The following is a 26,054-nucleotide window of genomic DNA, read 5'->3' as shown; positions in this document are numbered from 1 at the left end:
TGTTCCAATGCCCAGGGTCTGGGGAAGGATCTGAGATACACTGAGGCTGGAGGGTGAACTTGAGCTATCCAGTGGAAGCAACTGTCTTGTTCCCACAGGGTCAAGATGGTCCACCTGGAGATAAAGGGGATGATGGCGAACCTGGACAGACGGTGAGTGTATGCTCTGATGGCTTCCTGATGGGAGCATCCCTGCATTCTTGGATCTTTATGAGAAGCCCAAACTTAGGTCTCTCTTGACTATGGCCAGAGCTTAGGAGCCCCAAGGACCTAATGACAGCTGAGACCCTTCCTCCAAAGGGAAGATGCATACACAGTCCCACCAGGGGACCTGTACAAAGCTCTAAGGGCTCTGCAAAGTGTCCCAGAGCTCACCCTGAATGTCAGCCGAAACTCCCCAACAGGTGCACACCTTCTCTCACAGGCCCCCCTCCCTGTGACTGAGGCCACTTGGCCTTGAGCAGCTTTAGTGCAAGGTGGTCTCTTCGGGGTGGAACCAGGTGACCCCCTCAGGTTCCTGGACTGGACTGTGCTTTTCTCAGAGGTCTCCAGCTTACCCCCAAGATGGGTCCAGCTCCTAGGGATGACTGACTATCTAGGTCTTTTTGCTGCTGATGAGATGATGTTACAGGCTGGTGCATTAAAACAAAATAATAAATGTGTTTGACTCAGGGTGCTAGAGGCTAGGAAGTCAAGATAGAGGGGCCTGATCACATGGGTGTCCTGCTGTGGCTTAACCAGGCAAGAACAGATATGGTGGCTCATGCTTCTGATTCCAGCACCCGGGAAACAGAGACAGGAGGCTTGCTATAAGTTTGAGACTTTCTGGTCTACATAATGAGTTCAGTGTGTCAGCCTTGGTTTCAAAGTAACACCCTGTCTTAAATAATGATAATATATTGGATGTCGTCATAAAGTGACTGGGAAGGGGAAGTGGGCCTAATCACCCTTTTATAATCAGCTCATTTCTGTGACAGGGGTGTAGTCTATTGATGCATACTCACATGACCACATGATAACCAGGCCCCTCCTCTCAACCCCAGCACAAGGGCAATTTGATATGAGCCTGGGTTTCAGAGGCCATTCAGACCGTATCACTGAGCCAAGGGCAAAGACTTGTATCACTGATCTGAGACAGGCAGCAATGAAAATGAAAGGGCTGGGGACACAGGCTGTGAGCCACATGTGTCCCGTGCATGCCCCTGTGACCCTACGCCCTGCCTTGGACTCCCGGCTTGGTCCTGAAGATGAGATGTAGGCGATGGTGGAGAGCAGACTGTCCGAGCGTTAGACTCAAGCATACCCCAGGGGGATACCTGTGCTCAAGATGCAGCAAGTGTGGGATGTGAGTTGGATTGTCTGAGTGCCACCAACAGGGTACAGGACTTGCTATGCTCACACCACAGAGGAGGCCATGCAGGGCTGGCCATAGAAAGGACTGAATCTCCATGTGTTTCCTTGGCTGTGGGCCACACAACCCTGTGTCCTGATGAGACAAATTTCTAATGTTCTGTGTTATTTTCCCCAACCAGGGATCCCCAGGTCCTACTGGTGAACCTGGTCCATCTGGACCTCCAGGAAAGAGGGTAAGCCTGTCTGCCCACCCCTCCCCACTTACTGGCTGTTTCCTGTACAAAGCCCTCTACCCCTTGTGGAGCCCCTGGTGCCCCACATGGCCCTGAGGAGGGGACATGGAAACCTGAAATGTGGGACACACTCATCAGGTCACAGATCTGTGGGGTGATACAAGGTGGGGGGGACTCTGAGGACGCAGAGTCTAGACCAGGGGTATTTAGGATGGCCGATGACTGACACGTCTGTTATACCATCACGGGAGAGAAAAATTTCAAAAGCTGGACTCTCCTTGTCTCTAGACCAGCCTATCTGAACAGAGGAGATCCAAGGCAAGGAACAGATGTCCATATTGCAAGCTCTAGTGGGTGCCTGGACTGTGGTGTTTGAGCCTAGGAATGTACAGGCGGGAGAGGGCCTTCTATACTCAAGGCATCTAGGGCATCCCCAGATCCACCAGAAGCTTTGCAGGCTCCTGGAGTCGTGGGACCCTGCATGGGGGCCTACACTGGAGAGTGGTCCAGGGTGACCTCACAGCCTGCAGCTCTCCCTGGAGTCTGGGCCTGGCCTCCAAACTCAGAGCTCACGTCTCAGTTGTTACATTGTTTCTCTAGGGTCCCCCCGGCCCTGCAGGCCCTGAAGGCAGGCAAGGGGAGAAAGGAGCCAAGGTAAGTTACCCTGGTGGCTGTGACCTCTGTGGGCCTGAGGGAGGCTGGGGCAGTGGCAGGGAGCAGTCCGAGGACAGAGGAGCTGTGGAGCCTAAGAGGAGATGAAGAAGGCAGAGGAAGGAGGCAGAAGCCAGGGTGCGGTCACATCCAGTCTTTGACCTATGACAGAGGGAAGACAGTACACACAGGAGACTGGCATGGCCATTACCTGAGTGGTGTATGTGGTGCCCAGCACTGGAACACCCAGCCACTCCTGCAGTGAGGTGACCGGCAGGCCTGGATGGGAACATTTGCCATCTTTCTCTGAGACTTAGTGAGCTCTGCATCTGGGTACTGTGTGTCTCAGCACCTGGTGGGTGACCTACTGTGGTAGTTACCACAATCAGCAGGAGTCAGGGAGTCGCTGTGTTTGGATATTATAATACAGGATGGAGCTTGGGCCAAGTCAACCTTCACAGAAAGATGGGAAGCAACACCATCTAGGACACATGGGGGCATCTCTGCAGTACCCCAGGAGTCTTGATCTGGGTGCCTTGAGCTTCTGAACACCCATATCCTCCTCTGCAGGGAGAAGCCGGCTTAGAAGGCCCTCCTGGGAAGACTGGTCCTATTGGCCCCCAAGGGGCCCCTGGGAAGCCTGGCCCCGATGGTCTTCGTGGGATCCCTGGTCCTGTGGTAAGTGGCCTAGCAGGCCTAGGATGAGGGAGAGGTGCTGGTGGGGGCACATATCATATCCAGGAACTCTGTTTCAGGGTGAGCAAGGCCTCCCAGGATCCCCAGGCCCTGATGGTCCACCTGGCCCACTGGTGAGTAGCATGAAATGTCAGTGTGTCTCTGTAGGCAGGGCATTGGGAACCTCTGGCACAAGTCACTGACTCCTCTCCCTTCTCCTACAGGGTCCTCCAGGACTCCCTGGACTCAAAGGAGACTCTGGTCCCAAAGGTGAAAAGGTAAGATAAACTCAGGGGACTCCAATATTGCAATAATAACACCATTAACTCATTCACAGGCGTTATTGACCCACCACCGAGTACCTGCTGTGACTGTCGTGGGACCTGGAGGTAGATCGACAAAGGAGAAATACACCCAGGGCTTTGAGACTCATGTCTGTATCAAGGTGTCCTAGGAGCCCCAGAATTGACAAGAGCCTTCTAGAGGCCCTGGTAGCTTCATTAACTGATGGTGACTTTTCTCCTCCTTACATCGATTTATTTGTAAATAAATGAGCTTGCAATACAAACAGCTGTTCACGGAGAAGGCAGAAGAGACACTCTTTTCCACTTTGATACCCTTCACCAGCATAATGGAAGCTGAAAGTCCTTCCAGAACATTCTAGAAACTCACGTGAAACCAAAAGATGTATAAGGCAGATATGGTGAATTTTTCTCCTCAAAGATGTTCAAGTGAATATAAATCCTTAGCACTCTGCAGTTTCCATTTGGTGTTAGCCTCAGGCCTTGTAGGAAAGGGATATATGCTTATCAAAAGTCAGAAAGTTTACTAAGTAAAAAGATAGATGCAAACTATCCAGTGGCCTCTGGGTCTGGGTACCCCTGTATGCTTCTTTTTGGCTATTATTGGGGTTCAGTGCCAGGGATGATGGTAGTGCTGTGGAACTGAGCCCAGGGCCTCACACATACTAGTCCAGTGCCCTACTGCTCAGCCATACCCTGGCTCTCCCTGCGTGTTTCTTCAAGTATGTTCCTTACCGGCCAGGGGACATGAGACCCGTCTTGTCGCGTGGCCTCTTAGACATGTTGACTGTGGCACATTGCCCTGCGTTATGGCTGTGTGCCGGGTCACCTGGCCCGCTGTGCGGTGGCCTCGGGGCACTGGCGGCATGGCTACCTCACACCTTCCTTGTCTCACAGGGCCATCCGGGACTCATTGGACTCATCGGACCTCCGGGTGAGCAGGGTGAAAAGGGTGACCGAGGACTCCCAGGCCCTCAGGGCTCATCCGGTCCTAAAGGAGAACAGGTATCTATAGTAACTCACATTACATCCCTGGAGCAGTTTCTGGTTTCCCTGGAGCCTGGGAGGATGTCCTCGTTGTCATGGAGTACCGAATCTTGCTTTGCTGATGGGGCCAGTGGGGGCTCAGGACTTAGCTAGGTCCCCAAGGCACAAGTTAGAAATACCCCAACCCCAGGTCCTGGGTGGAGGCAGGAGCTCACTGCTGTGGTGACCCTCAGAATCAGAAGGCCTTAGCAGTCAGATCTTTCCCCCCACTTCACCTCCATGCAAGAGCCTCTGATCTGACTAGCTGGGCAGGAGGCTATGGTGGACCATCAGCCATGTTCACTTGTGGAGAGAGGTGGAGCAGTGACCACAAACATCCCTGCCCCCACCTTGCCACAGATGCCCACATCTGACCCCAGACTCCCCCTGGGATCCACTGTAGTCGGTTAGCTTGCAGTCTTGGTGAGCCATGGTGGAGGAAACCCTGGCTGCATGTTGGTTTGGCTGTGGGAGGTAAAACGGAGGAGACCCCCAAGGTGAAAGAAGGGTCGTCTTGTTTGGCACAGGAGAAAAGACACACATGTCTTTGCGTGGGAATCCCCACTCACGATAGTGGGATTCCCCACTTTGTACTCCCAGTCTGAGAGCACTCACATCTGGGGATCTTTGCCTACCCACACCTAGGTCTATCCCTAAAGACAGCAGGATGTGGGGGTGACAGTAGCCTCTGGAGACTGAGCAAACAGTAGACACCACTCTTTAGGTCATATTGGAAGTAGATGGCATCAAAGGATGAGGCCCCGTGGAGCCCTGCCTCAGCCCCCGTGGGCAGTTCTCTGACTGCCACGTGTCGCCAGGCTTCAGTGGCGCTCTTAGACCTGTGTGGCTCTGCAATGGAGGTTCACTCACTTCTCCACACACATTGTGGTCTTGGCCATGTGCAGGCTTGAGAAGTATGGGACACACAAGGGACCCAAAGGCCCAGGCCCTGTGAGCTAACAATGGAGAGAGACACTTTCTTCTCTGTGAGGCTGGGCTGTCAACTGTGGCTGGACAGACTAGACTTTCGGTACTCACTGCTTTCCCTATGCCTACTGTGGTGAGATCTAACACCAAGCTGGGCAGGAGGTTGGAGCAGACTTGTCTGGGTTCCATAGTGTGTGGTGGGGGTGGTATCTTAATTCCCAGTTCCTTCCAGCCTGGACACAGGGCTGGGCCTGTGGATTTCAACCTGTGGCTGGTGTTCTGATCAATCAGTCTAATCCAGTGAGGAAACATATTGGCTCTCACCGTGAAGTAAATTCTAGAGCGAATGACTGCAGCTGCCTGCTGGGCTTCAGTGTCCCTGGGAAGGAGACTGTGAGGGAGCCTGGAATCACGGCAGGGTCACAGGGGTCACCTTCCTCAATTCCACTCGTATCTAAAAGCTGGTAACCTGCATTTTCTGGTCCTTTCTAGGGCATCACTGGTCCTTCTGGCCCACTCGGGCCTCCTGGGCCCCCTGGCTTGCCGGTATGTATCTAGGATGAGCATGGGGGATGGAGGACCCAGTGGATACAAGGAGGGAAGAGAGATGGACAAGTCAGGCTAGGGAACCACAAGGAAGTCAGGAGAGATGATGGGTGAACTAGGGATTATTTGTATATAACACAACATTGGGGTTCCAAGGCACAGGAGCAGGAGAGGGGTGGCTGGTCCCCTGGTTGCGTTGCCAAAGGGGAAGGGAAGGGCAAACTTTAATACCTGAACCCCCTCCCAAAGAATGGAGATCCTTCTGTAAGCATATGGGGAAGTGGAGGGAGTGTCTTGGCTCTCCTCTTCCTGGTGTGCATGAGTTGGGCTAGCCTAGTCCAGGCTTGAGAATGTTCTTTGGGCATCCTGGGCTGGGCCTCCCTTGTGTTTTGAGGGTCCAGCACCCCAATGTCATTCCCATATCCCTAGCTCTGCCCACTCTGACACGTCTGTGTCAGCTGGGCCTTGGGCCCACATGGCCATGGATGTCCAGCAGCCTACTCCTTCCAGGCCCCTCAGTAGACCAGGCGCTCTCTTGACTCTTGATGTCCAAATGTCATTCCCAAGCTGAGCATTGTGGGCAGGGTGGCATCTCATCAGACATCCTCTGTCTCCCAGGGTTGGGGAGGCGTGAGTGGCAGCCACAACCAGCCCTCCTCCTGCCAACCATCAGAGAGGACACTTAGGGAGTTGGGGACAGGCTGAGCAAAATAAGACCTGTTTGGCCCCTCTGTCTACTGACATTCTGACCTCTGCTCTCTGCAGGGCCCTCCAGGTCCCAAAGGTGCTAAAGGCTCTTCGGTAAGTGACTCTGCCTTGATGGGGCCCATGATACCTGAGACTACCTTGGGGTGGGAGAGAAGTCCCCTGGGAAGTGGGTCACCTGGACGCCCACCCCGACCCATGGAGGTCCCCTCCACCTCGCCTCTCTTCTTCGTCATACTATGCGTTGTCGGTGTTCTTTGTTTTGATTCTATTGCTCTGCTGCTCGCTGCTTTTAAGGATTATTTTAATTGTTGCTGTTCATGGGGTGCAGTGGGAGGAAATCAAGTGAGACGAGCTAGCTCTGCCAGACCCTGCAACCTCTTCACACTCGGGCTAACACACCAAACACGCAGAATGGGTCTCGCTGTGGCTTTTCTCTTCGTGCATAGGACATGTCCTGATCGAGTTGGGGTCATTAGCGTTTCTGTGTTTTTATTGTTACAATGTGTTTGGAGCCCTCCAGCCTCTCTAGATAGTCATGAAACCCAGCAGGCTAGTCCATGTGCCGGCCCCCACTGTGCTATAGAACACCATGATTCATTCCTCCCGTGTAACTGTGTTTGGTACCCATCACCCATCCTCCATCCTGCCAATGTCCCAGTCCCCCACCCCCTCCCCCAGCCTCGGAAATCACTACTCTGCCATCTACTTTCTATGAACTATTAATGTTCAAATTATTCTACATTATATTTCTGGTAATGTTCACTTCAGAGTGCCTCTGGTCATCCCCCTCCCCCGCGTCCCCCTGCACAAGACAAGATGGCCTTCTTTATGCCTGAGCAGTGTGTGTGTGTGTGTGTGTGTGTGTGTGTGTGTGTGTGTGTGTGTGTGTGAGAGAGAGAGAGAGAGAGAGAGAGAGAGAGAGAGAGAGAGAGAGAGAGAGAGAGAGAGAGTCCTTATCCACTGGCTGGAGCACCTAGGCTGATCCCATGTCCTAACCACCCATCAGTGCAGTAACTGCACGGGTGTGCGAGTGTCACACAGACACAATGACTTTGTGTCCTCTGATGCACACTCAGAGGTGGCACAGCGAGATCGAGTAGCGTGTCCATCTCTCTTTAGTTTCCACGTTGCGGAGCTATTCTGTGTTCCCACCACAGTGTCACCCTCTCTGGCCCTTCCTTTCCTCGCTGACAATGGCCCTGCTGGTTGAGGTGGGATGCAGTCCTGCCAGGGCTGGGTTTACATTTCCTGCTGTGGCCCATGCAGCCTCATGCTTCCAGAAACCTGTTTGTTGGCATTTTCCCTTCCTTTTGACACGCGTCTCCTCTGTTCTGAATGAGCCCGGCCCATCTCAAGCCAAAACACCTGGGCGGCTTGCTCCCTGCCGAAGAGGGTGCTGGCCTCAGGAACAGAGACATGCCTTGTCCCCTTGCCTGGCTTTTTGGAGGGAGTGGGTCCAGCAGGTCACGGAGTACCGGTTTGTCACTTTCTCCCCAGGGTCCCACCGGCCCGAAGGGCGAGGCAGGCCACCCAGGACTCCCTGGCCCACCCGTGAGTATCTGTGAAGTGTGGAGGGAGATGAGGGAGCGTCTGTCTGTCTGTGGGGCTTGCTGTCTGAAATGCAGAGAGACTGAGGGCATTCCCAGGGCCTGGTCCCCAAGGATGCAGAGGGACCGTGAGTGTCACAGGCCTGTCATGAAGCTCAGGGACTGACTTGCCCTGGGGAGGATTACTAGCCAGAGAGAGAGGGAATGTGCATATACATGTATGTGGGTATATGTGACTATGTAAGTGTGTCATATGGCTATGCATACATATGTGTGCATAGTTATGTGTGTATATATTCCTATGTGTAAGTAATATTTGTTTCTGTGTTCATGCTTGTAAGTATGGACTTGTGCATTTGTCTGTACCATATATGTTATATATATGTGTGAACATGCATGCATGTGTGTGGGTATATTTATTTGTGTATATTGTGCATGTATGTTTGTCAACATACCTATGTAAATTTGCAGGCATGTTTCTCTATGTATATGTGTGTGAATATGCATGTGTGTTTCTGTATGTGTGTATTATGCATGTATGTGTATGTACATGAATATGCATGTATAAATGTGTAGGCATTTCTAGATGTATATGTGTGAACATGAATGTGTGTTTCTATATGTATATTATGCATATGTATAAGTGTGAACAGGCATGTATAAGCATTCAGGCATGTTTCTATAGGAGTATTATGCATGTGTGTTGTTGTATGACAGAACAGCAGACAAAGCTAAGGCCTTCAGCCACTGCGTTCTGGAGAGGAGGCGGGGCCTTGGGCGGGGGGCGGGGGAACGGACACCTGGTAGGTGGGTGGTCACGGAATGTTCAGGATATAGGAAGGAGGTGAGAAAACAGTGAGCTGGCAGCTGTCTTCCAACCAGGACAGAACCCGAGGGACCCAGACTTCTGGTTCAGGGTCACAGGGCCATCCTTGTCCCCTTCGACCCATGGCTGCTCTCTTCTGCACACCAGGGCCCTCCAGGTGAGGTCATCCAGCCCCTGCCAATCCAGGCATCCAGGACTCGGCGGAACATCGACGCCAGCCAGCTCCTGGACGATGGGGCTGGGGAGAGCTATGTCGACTATGCCGACGGCATGGAGGAGATCTTCGGCTCCCTCAACTCCCTGAAACAGGAGATTGAGCAGATGAAGCGGCCACTGGGCACGCAGCAGAACCCCGCCCGTACCTGCAAGGACCTTCAGCTCTGCCATCCTGATTTCCCAGACGGTGAGGGAGGGCCACGGTCAGAGCCTCCTCACTCACTCACCACCGTGGGAGGATGACTAGGCTGGACCCCTTATTAATCTGCAAAAACATCAGAGAGGCGGTTACACTGTCAGGGGAGGCCAGACAGGGAGCCGAGCACCAAGGCTGACCAGGCATTTTCCTGGCTTACCCTCAGCCTCATCGCCCCTGATCTGTAAAATGGGGGCAGAAACACTCCCTGTGAGTGGTAAATGGACCGTGTATAAAACGCATTTGGCCTGGTGCCCTTAGCTGGCCCTGAAGGCAGCTTGCTGTCAGGATGTGCAGTGCTGGGGAAAGCGTGTTTTAAACACTGGCAGAACCGTGGAGTCTCATTCTCTTCAAACCGAGAGTAAACCAAAACTAGCTTGTCTTCTATCCTTCCATGTTCCTCCTGCAGGATGTGAGGGGTGTCTGATTCCAGTTCCTTCTGACTCCACCCTTGTGAATTTCCAGGTTCATTTCAGAGAAATCTTTGTCTTTCTGTCGTCCACCCATCAAGGTCAGCAGACACTTACAGTCTGCTGCACGCCCCGGCTGTGTGAACAGGGCTGTCTGCTACGCTTTATGCTTCCCGCAGGAACAGGAAAGGGCTGTGAGATGAGGAGGATAGGCCGTGCCTGTGGCTTTATGGCCCTGGCTGTGCATTTAACAGCTAGACTGAAATGTTGCGGTGGCTTCTGCTACTGTCCGGGGAGCCATTCTCATGAATCTGCCTCCCTGCCTCTAAAATCCAGGTGAATACTGGGTCGATCCCAACCAAGGGTGCTCCAGGGACTCCTTCAAAGTCTACTGCAATTTCACAGCCGGAGGGTCCACGTGTGTCTTCCCCGACAAGAAGTCTGAGGGGGTGAGTACCCGTGTCAACCGCCCGCTTCCGCTTGGGCCAGGGCTTCAGGATTTCTTGTGTGTATGCAGCTTTAAGGCTAAAAGCCAGAGGCCAGTCAGTTTCGGAACCAAGAGCATTCTTCTGCAAGTCGCTCTGAAGTGGTCCTGAGATGAGGTACTTCAGGTATGTGGTGGCAGGTGCAACCTCGGTTGCAGCACGTGGAAGAATGGCTGGTTGCCCTGAGTGTTCCCCCAGCCACCCACAGTACGATTATATTTTCTGGGGCTCAGCAGCATCACAGCCCAGACCAACCTAAAACTTCAGGAGCAAGTGTGATAAGAGCCTAAGATGTCTGGAGGCTGCTGTGTGCCTAACCTGGGGACACCAGCTTATTTCTGTGGAATTGGTCCCAGGCCTCTCAGGTGCCCCGCACGGTTATGTGTGAGGAATCTGCAGGTAGAAAGCCAGGTTCTGACTAAAGAGATTTTGTGGGGTACCAGTTAGTCACCCCTGTGGGCCTTCAGGACTTCAGTCCTGTAGGTAGGAATTTGTGTGCCCATAATGGGTGTGTAAATTATGTGCTGGGGAGTCTGTAGAAAGGTCTACTCTGGCCTAGGACAGGCAGGAAGAGGATGAGCCTTTTCCATATCTGACCCCAGCCTCAGTGTCCCTCCATCTGGCCTGGGATGGCTCAGAGTTTTCCCATGCCATTTTCTGGAGGCCACAGCAGTGTGTGTGTGTGTGTGTGTGTGTGTGTGTGTGTGTGTGTGTGTATTCCACACCACAACTTCCTTGTGACCCTAGCACCTGGGAAATGAGTTCCTGCTGGAGGGAGCATAAAGGCTCCTTGGGGTTGCCCTTCTCTCTCTAAACTACACCATAAAAGTGATAAGTGTCAGCTAGCCCTTGGGTCACACTCTGCTGGTGGCTGCAGGAACAGAGCAGGGGTGAGAGATTCAGAGGCTCCGTCATCCATCCATCCCTCCTGCATCCTGATTTCCTAGACTCCCAGAGACAAGCCAGAGCTTCACATAGGTCAGAGACATGAGACCTACTCTATGGGTCCTGTATCCCTCCATCTGGTCAGAGCTGGGGATGGAATTGAAATAAGACCTTTCTTGCCCATCTTGGTGCTCTGCCCTCTACTCACAGCCTCTGGTGGCCAAGCTGTCTGTAGGACTGTGTCAGCTGGAGTCTTTACAGACCCTGCACTTTGCCTCTTTGCTTCTTCCACAGTCTGGGCCAGGGTGCCCAGGAGGAAGAGACCCTCTCCTAGTGGCTCTGAGACACAGGGCTCCAGGGCCTGGAGCATGTTTAAACAGAAGTCTTCGTTGAAGCCTGTTCTCTCTGTCCCTGACTTGGGAGGAACTGCTCCCACACAATTTGAGTGTGCCCTTGACTGAGAGATCTGAAAACCACCATGGAGAAAGGTGGAAGATTCTGGAGGGTCAGGCAGACAGGACACCTCATTTCCCCAGCAGTCTGTTCTGTCCTAGCACCCAGCCAGCTCAAGGGAGGCAATCAATAGTGACTCACATCTCTGCTTCGCCCCAGCTTAACATCTGGACCCAGGTCCTGAACATGGGTCTCTAAAGGACCAGCTCAGCCCACTCTGGGCCAGGCTTTCTGGAGGACTCCTTTTCCATACCTACAGTGAATCAGTCCAGAGACACCATCTCCTACCCTCACCCTACAGAGACTTAGCCACCCACTAGACCCAAGTGAGACTCCCCTAGGGAGGCACAGAAGCAAGTCCATGATAAAGGGTGTCAACTTAGCCCTGAAATTACAAGAGGCTTTGGGGAAGCCTTTGTTCCCTTGTCATGGCTTGTAGCCTGACGGCTCCAAGGACCCCAAAGATCACAAGACCCCAGTGAAGACCTTAACACACACACACAACACACACACACACACACACACACACACACACACACACACACACACACACACACACACACACCTCTGTTGTTTGACTTTTTCTGGGGAGACAATGACAAACACCTTTTCACCTCAGATAAGGGGGGCATCAACAACAGAGCAAAAAACAAAAAGTGATTTCACCCAGGTCTAGATGAGTGAAGCTGTGAGTTTATTGGGGTTACTTACAGGGGTTTGAGTGACTCAAAGGCAGCTGTCTCACTGAAGAGACCACTGCACCAGGCCTACAATTCACAAAAGCTGCATCATTGGAGTTTCGTGACTGGCAGACAGCTTGACTGGTCAGAGAACCTCTTCTTCTCATTGCTTTTATAGCCTTTTAAGGGTTGCCTTGTGTATCCTGTAACTCTGAGGAGGTTACTGATACTTGTGAGTTGTGTTTACTTTCTGAGCCTTAGTAAGCTTAGCTCTAGGAAAAGATGTTTCCATTTGGAGGATATAGCTACACAACAAACACTTCAGCCCTTCTTCTGGCTCTAGCATTGTTTCTATACCTTCTTCTATGATATTTCTTTTCATGAGCCCTAGAGAGTATGATGAAGATGTTTGATGATTTTCCTTCATAAAGGGTCACCGTGCCACAGCAACAGCCCCATAGTCTCTATAACTAGTTATGAACCTCTTCAATTCACCTCCTGTTGAAAAAAAAAAAAAAAAGCTTCTTTTCATGACCAGCTGAGACAGCAGCAGTACTGTGTAGGCATAAACACCAGTGATTAGAAGGCAACTTGATAGGAACATCACATCCATTCACAAAGCAAGCGCAGTGGCCTCCCCTCTAGAGCCTGTCATCTCCCCGGCCATGGGCTTTATCTCTGGCTTACAGTTCCGGATGTGAGTTCCCTTCTGTGAAGTAGGCCTTAAACCTATTGAACACCACCTGGTTACACCATAAAAGTTGTATCGCTTATGGCACCAGTGTGTACATCTTGTCTGGCTTGTTGGTAGCATAGCATGCAGGACCCATAACATCCCTCCAGCAACCTACTTAGTATCGCCTAGCACTAAGGGAGTCAACCAGAAGGGAGGAAGCTTCTGGCTCAGTCTCAGCCTGCTTTTCCCATGGCTTGCAGCCAGCCAGCATAGAGGGAGCTTCCCATATGGCTATGTACTCGACTCATACCATACCCATGTACCTTAGGCACACACACATATCATGCATACACACTTATGCACATATACACACACACGCACATATCTATCTGTCTATCTATCTATCTATCTATCTATCTATCTATCTATCTATCTATCTATCTATCTATCCATGCACCACATACACAGAGGGGCTGTCCATGTTGCTGTGGACGCAGGTGGCAGCTGAAAAACCTTAGCCATTGCATCTCAAGCTTGAGAGTGGGATGAGATGCCCACACATTGCTAGCCCAGCAGTCATGCTGGCTGCAACTTCCCCGTCACCAACACGAGACTCCTGCCTTTGTCGACACTTGATGCCCTGATGCACACAGGCTGATAGGTGCAGTCTGTAGCCCTGGCATGACTATGGTGACCTGTGCTTGGCCACTGTAGAGCTCCAGAGCTGCTGTCACCCCACGTCACTGTGGTAAGGCCTCAGCTCTTAGGGAGGCGTAGGCACCTTGGCAAGACATGGGGCTGGGAAAGCTGGGAAGGTCTGTCTGCAGAGGCAGAAGTAACCCTTTCGTTTTCTGTTTCTCTCCCCCTCCCCACCACCATCCCTTCCGGATATGTAGGCCAGAATCACTTCTTGGCCCAAAGAGAACCCAGGTTCCTGGTTCAGTGAATTCAAGCGTGGGAAACTGGTAAGGTGGACGCACGTCCTTTGCCGTTGTCTCTTTAAACCTGCCATCTCCTATCTTGCAGAGTAAAATGGCCCGCTGGCCCAAAGAGCAGCCTTCCACCTGGTATAGTCAGTACAAACGGGGTTCCCTGGTAAGTGGCCGCCTCACGCTGCCTGCTTGCGGCTCGGCCTGGCTCTGGGGGCTGCATGGGACTGGTCGCAGCTGGGACCACACCTGCTATTGCCCTTTAGGCCACATTGCTCCACATGCCTCACAGCAAGGCCCGATGGGTGTGGTGTCCCTTCCTCTTGCCTCTTCTTTCACCCAGGTCAGAGTTCCTTCCATCCTGGAAGTAGGTGGGTAGCTTCCCACTGAGATTCGGGGCATCCACAGCTGGAGATGGGCGCTCCGGTAAAGCCATATGCCATTACAGGTGGCACAACCTGGCTGACGCGCCACAGGGCAGAGATGTGCATAAGTCCACGGGCACAGCAGACGAGGTGGCACATTGAGGGGTCCTCCAGGCTGCTGCCGTTCACACCCTCTCCTTGGGCTGTGCAGGGCCTACAGGCTCTGGCTGCTAGTGACCTTGCAGTTCCCAGTTGCACCTGACATACATTAGTCTGCGTTTAACTTATGGGAGCTGTATCTCAGAACCCAATCACCTCGGAGGTGAAAAGACCTTAAAACATCAACCAGAAGGCTCTGTGGCCAGCATGGAGGCCAGGAACTACGTCGATGCACTGCTGTGAGACCAGTGCTCTCCCACTCAAAACGGGATATGTTCTCCTAAGCATTCTGAGCCTTTCCTGGAGTCAGCTCAAAGCTCTGTGACACTCTGCCAGACTCCAGGTTCTGGGTCCCGAGTAGAGCCCACACCTTCCTTTGGCTCTCCTCTTGAATCTAGGGGGCCTCACCCTATGGGTCCTTGCTCACACAAACCCAATTTTGGGCTTCCACTGCCTTTCAGCACCGCACCAGCCTCAGCCTTTCGTGAGCACACAGCCATGTATTTCCGAGCATTCCATAGCTTCCGGGATCATTCTGCCTCCACCCACCTCTCTGTCATCCCTTGGCCTGGAGGCATGCCAGGCTCTTTCAGGGTCCTGAGGAGCTCAGCCTGTGCACAGAAGCTGCAGGCCTGTGCTCTTCTGACTTCAGCCTCCACAGCCTTCTCTTCCCTTGTCGGGAGCTGGGCATCCTCATCTTTTGTTTCCTCTGCTTCCTTTGCTTTCTTCGGAGGAGGACCACTGGTACACAGAAGGACCTGTGGGGAGGGAAGCCCGGTGAGCAGCGACAGGAGACCTGGGCAAGAAGGGCTGTGGGAGTGAAACTGCCCAGGGCTGAGATCCACTGGGTCCCATCTGCCTGACCTTGGCCCCGTCTGCCTGACCTTGGCCCGGCTTCTCCCCTTCCAAAATGGCTTCCACCTGGTATAGTCCAGGTCCCCTGGGGGGCGCCCACCCCAGTCACTGTCCTTGCTAAAGGAGCAAATGATCATAGAATACCGATGTCTAGGCAGCCCCCTCTCACCTTTATCCTGAGTTGGTGCAGGGACCATCTATGGCAAACCAGCCTGCTTCCAGGCTCCACTGCCTCATTCCCAGCTCCCAGTAACAACCACAGTAACTGGGGGGGAAGCCAGTCTCTGAGCTGCCTAAGATAGCCGCTCACCCTGGAACTGCAGGGAATCCCCTAGGGCAGGGCCACCTGAAGACTCCAACCTGGGATAGTACTGGAGCTGCGGGTCCTTCTGTGTCTGGTGCCAACCCTGCCTCTGCTGTGGCATATGTCCTTTCTCGAGTCAGTCATGTGACCTTCCAGGAGCACCAGCTGCCCAGACTGCCGGTTGGTATGCGTTTTCCTCTGCAGAGTCTGACTGGTTTTTCCCCAGCTGTCTCCAAGGGAGTGAAGTTTGCTGATAGCTTGGGAACCCGCAGAGTGTCCTGCCGCCATGGTGGGAAGGAGCAGGGTCCTGGGCCTGGCTCCACCACCCCATTCTTTCCTCCTATTACTACCAAAAACGTGGGTTCTAAAGTTGTCACTTTTCTTAGTCATCATGCCCTGTAACAGACCCAGCATTGCCCCAGCATTCCTTCAGTGCCCACATGCCCTTTGGAGTGGCTAACACGGAACAGTGTTAGAAACGCGGCTGACTGGAGATGGGATTATCAGAGTGAGACTCGGACCTCTGGCAGCCTCTTTTCCTTGATGAAAATGTCATTACAGGAACTGCCCTGCCGAGCCCTGCTAGTCTGCCTGGAAAGAGGCCTCCAGTCACACCCAGGCTGGGGAAGCGGTGCTTTGTCCCACAGCTAAGAGTTTCGCACCCCTGAAATGCTGATGTCTCAGAAAACTCTCTGCAAAAGAGATGTCGAAAATGGGACTCTCCTCTTGGGATGCCCATGCTAGCCTGCACTAGCAGAGCAGAGTGGCTTGAGATACTGGTGACACTGTGGAAGCCACTTACCAAGTGGCCGTCTCTTTCCCTGCTGCTGGCCCTTGTTGGCTGGGGAGAGTGGTGCCTTCCAGTGAGGGGTCCTCTCTCTAGAGACCTGTTTCTTGTTTGCTATGGCCAGTGGTCAGTGGGATCGCCTGTTTGCTGTCTCAGAATCCTGTCTCCTAACAGAAGAGGACCCGCTAGTACATCTGGTCACTCAAATTCCCACACAGCTCAGATCCTACTCAGGCTGGTCCATCATCCATCCAGGAGGTGCCATTTCCCAAGGTCTCTTGGCCATTTTAGCTCTTGCGTATAGCAGATTGCCAAGGTGGGGCCTTGTGCATCCTGAACACTCCCAAGGCTGCCTCCTGTCTGTCCACAAGAGCCCTTTTTTGCTCAGTACAGTGACAGGGACAACATGCTGAGCTCCTGTGCCTGTGACATACGTGGTCCAAGGAAGGTGACGGATAGGCACCAGCACACGGGACCTGAGCTGGTGTAGAGGGAGGCTGGTGCACACAGCCTCAGGGGACAGTGAAGAGCAGTGACAGGGCTGTGACCAAATGTGACAGTGGTATTATCTCCTGCCTGTGGGCCTGTGGGCCATGTGCCCAGCAGAGAGAAGAACCTCTGCCAAGGCTCAGGGTCAGATAGAACACTCAAGACCTGCCAGGGCAGCGAAGGGCAGGGTCACCGGAACCCCAGGAGCCTTTTCTACTCCCAGGCCTTATTCCCGTGTGTCTTGTCCCAGGAAGTGAGACCTTGCCCCCTGCTTCCAACGATGATGGGAGTGTAGAGCCTTCTGTGTCCCGTAGATGAGAGGACAGGTCTTAATGGAACATATGTTCATTCAGTGCAGTCAAGCCCGGCAGACCCTGCCAAGTTGGGAGGAGATGGTTTGCTCTTCAGAAGTGACCTGGAAGCTGGAGACAGAAAAGAGGGTCAAATGCAGGAAAACACGACCCAGGCAGGCTCGCTGAAGGAAGTAGTGCAGGCACTGAACCTGGAGAGGCAGGGCTGCTGGATGAAGGGTAAGAAGCAGGCTGTCAGTCCCTGGAGAACACAGGTGTGTTTTCACTTGGCTCCTGTTCCCGGAGCTCCCAGGAGATCCTGTGTGCTGGCCTCAGGGGCAAGGAATACGGAAGCTTCCAGGCAGCAGCCTCAGGGAGATGGGCTTGGGTGAAGCCCTGTGGATGTGGGCAACTCTGTGGCCATTGCTGTGTCTCCAATCTGCTGATCCTCTTGCTATCCCCACCCTCCACCCCAGCTCTCCTACGTGGATGCTGAAGGCAACCCTGTGGGCGTGGTACAAATGACCTTCCTGCGGCTGCTGAGTGCCTCTGCCCACCAGAACATCACCTATAACTGCTACCAGTCAGTGGCCTGGCAAGATGCCGCCACAGGCAGCTACGACAAGGCTATCCGCTTCTTGGGCTCCAACGATGAGGAGATGTCTTACGATAACAACCCCTACATCCGCGCCCTGGTGGATGGCTGTGCTGTGAGTATCACATGTGCCCGCGATATCACCTTGTGTGCCCTCCCTTGGGTGCGCTGCTCACTTAGTACAAATTTGTGGGGTACCTTCTGTGTGCCATTCCCTGAGCTGTATGTTGGGGGTGCAGGGAGGGCCAAATATGCCCCAGCCTGGCCATATCAGAGTGCAGCTGACCTGTTCAGGTCCGCCTTGGTGTTTAGAGACAATTTCCACTTAAGTAGCTCTTTTCTAGGCAGGGTGAGAACATGGACTGGGCACCTTTGTGTGTATGGAAAGGTGTCTATATTTGTGTGTATGTACTTGTATATATTAGTGTTGGGGGGGTGCGTGTGGATGGCACAAATGATTGTTACTCCTCTTGAGTGACAAGGTCTCTCACTGGCTTTAACTTGCCAAGAAAGTTAAGCTGGCTGGCTAGTGAACTCCAGGAATCTGGCAGCCTCCCCGCAAACATACCCCGAGCACTAAGACTGCCAGCATGTGCCACCATACCCAGCTTTTATTGGAAGGACTTATTTGATTTTTATTTTATGTGTGTGAGTGTTTTTGCTCACACATATGTCTATGTACCACCTGCATGCCTGATGCCCATGGAGGCCAGAAGAGAGCATTGAATCCCCCCAGAACCGGAGCCGTGGATAGTTGTGAGCCGCCATGTGGGTGCTTGAGATTGAACCCAGGTCCTCTGCAAGAGTGACAGGTGCTCTCGGCCACTGAGCCATCTCTCCAGCCCTCAAACCCAGCTCTTAAAATGTGTGTTCTGGGCATCAGATTCTGGCCTTCATGCTTGCGAGACAAGCACTTCACTGACTGAGCATTTCCACAGTCCAGGACTGGACTTCTGAGTGGGGGCAGCCAGCCATACTGGGGAGCTCTCTACACACCTCCAGGGCAGGCTGACCACCTCCCCTGGGGAGGGCCATTCTAGTCGCAGCAGCGAACACCATTCTGAGCTGTGGCATCCATAGCATCTCTGGATGCAGAGGCAAGTATAGGACAGAAGTGTACCAGGCTGGAGAGGGAGACGCGGCCTCCTCCTGTTTTTACTCCTGAAAAGAAAAGATCCTGCCTTGGAAAAGGTGGGGGAAATAATAACTCAGAACCAAATAACCCGCTGATGGGGAAAATTGGCTCTGTGTACTGGGAGGGAACTCAGGGAGAGGGGACAGACTGGCAGGGCTGTGGAGCCACAAGGCCACCTGAGGGGAACAGCATGCAAGGCTGACCAGAGCGGCCAACACCCTCTCTGCCCCCAAACCCCCGAGAAGTTGGGCCACGATTTGAAAGGTCACAATCCTCTCGTTCAATTGCAGGGCTCCTTCAGGAGGTTTTTGTCATCCACATGCAGGCCAGTGGTGCCAAGGCCTGCCCAGCCTTGGGAGGCCGGCTTGATTCATTTTGTAATCACAGCCACTGAAATTGGAATTCCAACACTGGTATTGTGTGGCTGGGTAGCCTGATTGACGGGGCTGCCAAGCGACCGACCCTGTGGAGGGGCCGGGAGTCACTCCACATCAATTCCGTTGTTTGCGCGGCTTTGTGTGCCCCTGGGGGGCCGTTGCTAGCTGGCAATGGTTATTTATGTCTCTTCTTTAAATACGTCCCTCTCTAAGCGCTCTGATAATTGGAGCAACGGGGCCCCACAAATCCATGTGAAATCGCCTGCCAGCTCCACACATGGTGGCCCCTGGGGTGAGAGAGAGAGAGACCCACTCCATGCTGATGCTGTAAAGCGGGGGAAGTGGGGCCTGCTGTAAGCTTGTAGGCTCATGACTCACTGGTATACAAAAATGGAGACCCCATCACTGACCTCACATATGGCTCTCTAAGACTATACCACCTTCCAGAGCCCAGGAAAGGCCAAGCTGATGACCTCATGTAAGTCTGGGTCTGTGAGCAGAGCCCAAGGTAACAGCCTAGATGGTGGGGCATCTCCCAGACTGGCCAGGAGGTGAGAGTCTCACCTACCCCACAGCTAGCTTCATGGGTATGTAAATCCAGCCCCTGAAGATACCTTCCTTTTTTTTTTTTTTTTTTAGGCAGTATTTCTTTGTACAGCCTTGGCTGTCCTGGAACTCTCTCTGTAGACTAGGTTGGCTTGGAACTCACAGAAATTCACCTGCCTCTGCCTCCTGAGTGTTGGGATTAAAGGCATGGGCCACTGTCCCTGTCTTTTTTTCCCTTTATATTTTTTTTTGTGTGTGGTGTACATATTTGTGTATATACATGATTTTTTTCATGTATAAGCACATATACGGGTACACATGCACTTGTATATGTACGTGTATGTGTGTACATATGTAGAGGCCCAACATTGGATTCTGTTGGGAATCATGGATCTTATTCATTGGGACAGTATCTCTCAACCAAACACAGAGTTCACTGATAGGGCTTGTCTTGCTAGCTAGCTTGCTGTGGAATCCCATCTGTCTTCCAACGCTGGAATTTCATGTGGACTGCCGCATTCATGGGTGTTTCTGAGGGTTCAAACTTCTCTTCATATTTGCGTAGCAAACACTTTAACCACTGAGCCATCTCTCTAGCCCCCAGATATATCACATGGTAAGTTCCAGGCGTGACCATGGAAGTGGAAATCCCTGGCCAGATCCGCCCTCAAACTGGACTATGTTCTAAGCAACCAGTATCTGTGCCGGGCTCCTGGTGGCAAGTTCTTTCAATGTTTCTCAAGGGACAGCCAGAAAACTATAAATGGCAAAATCATCCAAGACTCCTATTTAAGACAATTTTGCAGATTCTGAATCTACCCCAAGTCAGTCTGGGTGGGCGGAGCCTGCAGTGTTCATCTGCTCCTGGGTCACGGTGTATCCCTAGCCTGGCTTTGAGCACAAGACAGAGGTGTCTTATCAGGACAGCTGTGGGTGGGTGGGGTCTGGGTGAGTGGAAGACAGGACTTTCATGCCAGGTAGAGAAGGCGCTGCCCACCTTCCCACTCACTCCTGCACTCTCAGCGAGCCTTCCACATTCCAGCTGGAGACATCGAGCAGCAGAGTGTGTTGTCTGTTGTATGTAACATCTTAGCCTGCAAAGCTTACCAGTCTTAAACAAAGAATTCGCCAGTGCACTCGGGCCTAAGATCGGAAGCCTGAGAGTGGCTTAGTCTGCAGCTGTGGCTCAGGGCGGCTTGGGTTGGTTTGGTCGTGATCACCAATGACCCTCGCCTAAGTGGCTTATAAACGACAGGAACTGCCCACAGTTCTTCAGACAGGAAATCCAAGGTTGAGACCATCACCCCGGGTTATCACATGGCAAAGATGGAGAGGGGTCTTTCTGGGATCCCTTCATAAGGGAACCAATCTCACTCATGAGGGATCCTTCCTCATGGTCCAATCATCTTTCCAAAGCCCAGCCCCCCACCATCACCTTGAGCAATAGGGCTCCTATTTGGACTTGGGGTACCCACTCAGTTTATACCCAGGGAGAGTAAGACCCTGCAGCTGGGCATCAAACATGGGAGATTCAGGACTGACCCAGGGTTAGTAGAGGACCCTCTGTGGGGAAGTACCCAGGCATGTTGCACTCACAAAGGAGATGCTTGCTGTCCATCTTCTTCCTCCTCATGATTTCTCCAGGGGTTAGGCAGCAGAGGGAAAGTCTTCCCAGGTCAGACACAGTTTCATGTAAATGCAGTCTATATCCAACGTAGTGGGAGCCCTGACTCAGGACAGGTGGCTAGTGGGTAACCCAAGATTCATAGTGGAAAGGCAGATGTTGGGGACCATTGAAGGAAGCTGACAGGATGGCAAGACCACATTGTTCTCCGTGATAATGCCTCCGTGATAAATGTTCTCAACACTTGAAGTTAAGCTTGCTTGGTATTGAGGACAGAAGTACTCATGTCTTTCTCCCTATATTCTAGGCTGAGAGGGATGTCTCTGCTGGCAACTCCCCCCACTTGGCTGAGGCTCAGCCTGCTTTTCCTAAGAGAGCTTTGTCCCAAGAGCTTTGTCCCAAGAGAGCTTTCCCCAAGAGTGCTAGTCTGAACACAAGAGGGGCACTGGCCTCTCTAACAGACTGCTCAGGAACGGTACCATCATGGCCCTTCTGTGCCTCAGTTTACCCAGTTCACTCTGGAACAGGTAGTATGGAAGGATCCTTTGCCTGCCCACACCTGTGGAGGGGGCTGGACTGGCAGCAGAGCGCCTGCCTCTCTTGTGTGAAATCTTATGAGAAGTCCCATCGCCTCTTTGCTTGGCCATGTTTCCTCCAACTTGCTGCTCTTGGTGGCTTAGGAGCTGGTAGGGCCTTGGGGCAGAGGGGGACCTGGGTCAGGGATGGTAGGTGACCTAAACACCTTAACCACCCCAAGAGGCCCCCGGCTTTAACTGCCTCTGCCTTTTTCCCCATTCCTAGACCAAGAAAGGCTACCAGAAAACGGTGCTGGAGATTGACACACCCAAAGTGGAGCAAGTCCCCATTGTGGACATCATGTTCAACGACTTTGGTGAAGCCTCACAGAAATTTGGATTTGAAGTGGGGCCAGCTTGCTTCCTGGGTTAGGAGCTGCTGAGCCCACTGGTCTCCAGAGCAACCTCGTGACCTCAGCACCCCACTCGTGGGTGTCCTGTGCACGGCCCATCCTGGACAGTGAACATTTTTCACCCCTGCCTGCCTGACTCATCTGTGCCTCGGACCCTCCGTGGCATTGGACCCCACACCCAGAGAGAACAAAGAGAAAGCCGTGTCCCCACGGAGCCGAATCACATGACCTAGCCACACCACAGTCTCTTGCCACACTGCAGGCCCTGGTCCCCAGCTCTCCTGATAGGTTCATCAAAGGTGTTCATGGACTGTTAGCCGGGAGTCAGGGGCTAACATTTGGGGCAGTATTTGGAAATCACTTTAAAAAAAAAAAATTCGACTTGAAGATATGTATTTCCCTTGACCTTCAAAAGATGTTCTGAGGTGGTCTTGTAAAGGTCGCCAAAGCCTTCTTCTTCTTCTTCTTTTTAAAATAACCCTCAACACATCCACTCAGAGGCCAAATGTCATTCCACACGTGCCTTTCCGATGGATTAAAGGTGCTTATGTTTTTGTGAGAGTTTTAAGTAAATATTTGTATTGTATTGTTATAAATGTTAAGTGTGTCTGGCTTTCAATCTTGCATGGAAACTTAGCCTCAGGCCCATGGGGAGAGTGGGCAGCTGGGACGGGGCACCAGCTCGGGCTTGCAATCTGGCTCTCCGTAGAGGGCGTCTCCTCACTCCCCCCCCCACCCAAGAACGTGCAATAAATTGGAAATTTGCTCAGTCAGCAAGAAGCTATGTTACCACTGCAGGTACCTGGGCCCCTTTCCAGACTTTTAATTATTTTTCTCCTTTTGATTAGCTCTGAATAATTTTTTATGGAGAGGGGAAAAAAGGCATTTGAGATCCTGCCTTCCCTACGTGCACTCAGATTAAAACACAGGCTTAAAATTAATCCTGATTGCTTCCTTTTTCCATGTTCCTTCTTGCAGAGGCTGATGGGACAGTGTCCAGGGCTGGAGAACCACGTGTTCTGTAAATGATAAATAACTATGAACATTGGTGCTGATTTTTTTACACTTGTCTCCTGTGGTGCTATGTGTTCTAGAGGCAGCATTAGGGTGCCTGCCATGCCTCCCCCCACCTTCCTTTATCCAGGCCATTTCTCCACATTCTGAGATTTTGCCAAGGACCTAAAGATCGGATTGGTGCCAGAGATCTTTCTTCCCTGCAGGCACCCCATGCTCATGATAGTGGGGAGTCCTTCCTGAAGCCCGACCCCCCTCTGGGTTCTGCTTACTTCATTTGAAAACGCTTGCTCAAAACAAAGACTTCCTACATGGTACATCACGTATCCATGATCGTGTTCAGTTGCCGAGTGTTTGTGGTGCTAATTTCTGTGTGTGTGCCAAGGATGGGATGGAAGCCACTGGGTGCTCCCGCTGAGAGCCAGACTGCCTTGTGAGCAGCGGGTGGACAGAGATGTGCAATGGACTTTGTGGCTCCAGGGCTGCTGTTTGGGTTTCCACCAGAGGGGTGTCCTGAGTGCTGGTGTCTGTTCTGGGGTCAGTATGGATCCCTCTGCATGCTGCCCTCTCCCTCCTCCTCCAAGGTCTGTGTGATGGAGGGGCTGCCTTCCAGGTGCAGGGGTCTCCAGAACCAGCAAGAAAAAAATGGCTCACTGTGAGTCGCATGGAGTCCACCATGAGGAAGCTATGGTGCCCCAGGAGCCAGCCATCACACTCTGGTGCTCCTGTCCCCACCCTACCCCTAAAGTGAAGGAAACCACAGCGAAGCACCCAGGAGCGACCAGGATTGATGAATGCCACCAACATGCATCCCCAAAGTTTCCTGAAGAACAAGTTTTACTCTTGCCAAAGAAAAGCCTGGCCTGGAGATTCCTCCTGAAAGCCAGGATGCCATGTGAGCCAGGGACTGCTGTGCATGACTCTGCGTGAGAAAAGCCATATTGGAAGATGGCCATGTGATGCCCTGTGGAGTCTGTGTAGGTCATGTGATTCGGTTTCTGCCTCTCGCCCCATCTGATTTATACTTTCACCCTGTCCTGTTCTGTCAGTCCCTTCCAAGTTGCAATTTTTATTGAAGTCCAAAATGTGTCCTGTTCTCCTCAGTCCACTTCAGTTTCAATATTTTACAATAAAATTACTTCTTATATTTGCAGAAATGCTCCTGGCATCATTTTATGTTTCCATTTTCTCTGGTGTGTGCTCTCCCTCCATATACGTATAATTGGGCAAATGCTGGCGAAAATATACACAAAAACGTAAATAGAATGCTGTGATAAAAACTATAGGACCTTGGGTCCTTTAAAATTCCAGGCCAAAGGATACATTGTATATTTCCCAGCAGTCTAATGGGAAACCTCAAATTTTAACTTCTCCCCAGGAAGAGTGTTCTAAAATATTTTAAAACTGTGTAACAAAGGAACCATTGTAACAGTGTCTCAATAAAGGAGTTTACTGTTTACACCCCAGAGACTTGACTGGCTGTCTTCTTTGCCTGGCCAGGCCCTCCACCTCCTGATTCTTCTGTTGATACCCAGTTCCCGACATTAGGAACTATGAACTTGAGCAAAGTGACGGTCTAGGAGGGATGGAGAATGGTTACCTGACTGTGACCTCACAGTGCTGTGGGCCCAGCTGTGGGCTGCTTTGTATCCATGAATGGCTGTTAGGATGTAGCTGGTGCCGGCTTCAGAGGCCTTACTTGTCACTGTGGGCTTTTGACACCCTGAGGGGAAGTGTCACCAAATTCATCAAGTGACACCTTTGCAGCTAGGTAATCAGATCACACTCCTTTGCTCCTTGTGGCTGGAGGAGGGAGCAGACGGTTCACCTTCAGCAAATGGGACACATACCTCCTGCCTCTGAAGGAGTGACTCCCTTTTGTATGTCACCAGTCACAGCAACATCCCAGCAGGTTCTGGTGTCATACCCACTACACTGTCATGAACTTGTACCATCACTCCAGGAAGCACGTTTGGCTGCTTTGAGCCATCTCAAGTGATGTTATCACAGAGCTCCAGGCCACAGGATCTTAGTATGGTTCACAGCCCCCAGGCAGTGCATCACTCTGCTCTACAGATGCTCTGCAAGGAAGGCTAGGCATCTGTTTCAGCCAAGGTGATTCACAGGCTGGGTCATTTTGGAGCACTGCCCTGATGACCCCTGAACTGTAAAGGACTTGGTAAGTGGGCGGGGGGGCCTCCCTTCTGTGCGAACTTAAAGCTGACAGTCACACAGGCAGGACACTGAGTCTCACAGCTGTTTGATAACTTGATAGCTTCAAGGCTTGGAAGTGAGTGATGAGGTAATAACGCACAGCCCTGGGTAGGAAAATGCTGGCCTGGAAGGCAAGTTGCTCCTGCCTGCTTTGAAAAGCACATGAGAAAAACAGCCCTGAAGTATGGAAAGCAAAGCCTCCAGAGTTGAGGATTTGCAGGGCTGGACCAAGTTTCTCAGCCTCCACTACTGAAATATCCAATTGAGAAAAGCTCTGGGGGACACACCAATCAGAACTTGGCCAGTGTGGCTGAGCCCCTGGAATTCAGGCTTAGAGTCGGAGCAAGTGATAGCAAATACATCTTGTGGGTTGCAGTGAGAGGCTCAGGAAAGGGACACCAATAGTGTGACACTGTCACAGGATGGGAGAATAGGAGTTCCAGGGACCCATGGTGGGAGGTGCCCCTGGTGGGGCCTCAGGAACTGCTCAGGTGGAAAGCTGGCCGTCTCTAAGAGGTGGGATTCACAGAAAGGGCCTCCAGCAGGGTCTGGAGGAGTCGGTGATGAAGTCTTGCAGTATCCCTTGATCTGGACCCATATGGAGTGCACCTGGCAGGAAGATGGCCCAGCTCACCTCCGTGGGAACTGC

At 52.2% G+C, this 26,054-nt stretch overlaps 1 protein-coding gene across 7 annotated transcripts in view; it reads left to right on the top strand.

The window, feature by feature from the left end:
* The window catches only part of Col5a1 (collagen type V alpha 1 chain), a 154,718-nt gene extending 130,061 nt beyond the window's left edge, over positions 1 to 24,657 (top strand). The window contains exons 52-66 of one of the 7 annotated variants that reach the window (XM_052724382.1): positions 99 to 152; positions 1,532 to 1,585; positions 2,186 to 2,239; positions 2,807 to 2,914; positions 2,992 to 3,045; positions 3,136 to 3,189; positions 4,111 to 4,218; positions 5,659 to 5,712; positions 6,478 to 6,513; positions 7,918 to 7,971; positions 8,941 to 9,196; positions 9,952 to 10,064; positions 13,821 to 13,889; positions 17,449 to 17,682; positions 22,051 to 24,657. In XM_052724382.1, coding sequence (XP_052580342.1) covers positions 99 to 152; positions 1,532 to 1,585; positions 2,186 to 2,239; positions 2,807 to 2,914; positions 2,992 to 3,045; positions 3,136 to 3,189; positions 4,111 to 4,218; positions 5,659 to 5,712; positions 6,478 to 6,513; positions 7,918 to 7,971; positions 8,941 to 9,196; positions 9,952 to 10,064; positions 13,821 to 13,889; positions 17,449 to 17,682; positions 22,051 to 22,197 — 1,449 coding nt within the window. In that variant the 3' untranslated portion in view covers positions 22,198 to 24,657. Of the gene's footprint in view, positions 1 to 98; positions 153 to 1,531; positions 1,586 to 2,185; positions 2,240 to 2,806; positions 2,915 to 2,991; positions 3,046 to 3,135; positions 3,190 to 4,110; positions 4,219 to 5,658; positions 5,713 to 6,477; positions 6,514 to 7,917; positions 7,972 to 8,940; positions 9,197 to 9,951; positions 10,065 to 13,690; positions 14,880 to 17,448; positions 17,683 to 22,050 lie in introns of those variants that run through there. The other 6 variants (XM_052724381.1, XM_052724384.1, XR_008215058.1 and 3 more) reach the window with 6 other exon arrangements.
* Positions 24,658 to 26,054: the final 1,397 nt, after the last annotated feature.

This window comes from Peromyscus californicus, unplaced genomic scaffold (assembly GCF_007827085.1).
Source record: "Peromyscus californicus insignis strain IS unplaced genomic scaffold, ASM782708v3 Scaffold_7__1_contigs__length_154581171, whole genome shotgun sequence".
NCBI classification, from domain to species: domain Eukaryota; kingdom Metazoa; phylum Chordata; class Mammalia; order Rodentia; family Cricetidae; genus Peromyscus; species Peromyscus californicus.
The sequence above is the reverse complement of the archived record's forward strand: the minus strand, read 5'-3'. Positions and strand labels throughout refer to the sequence as shown.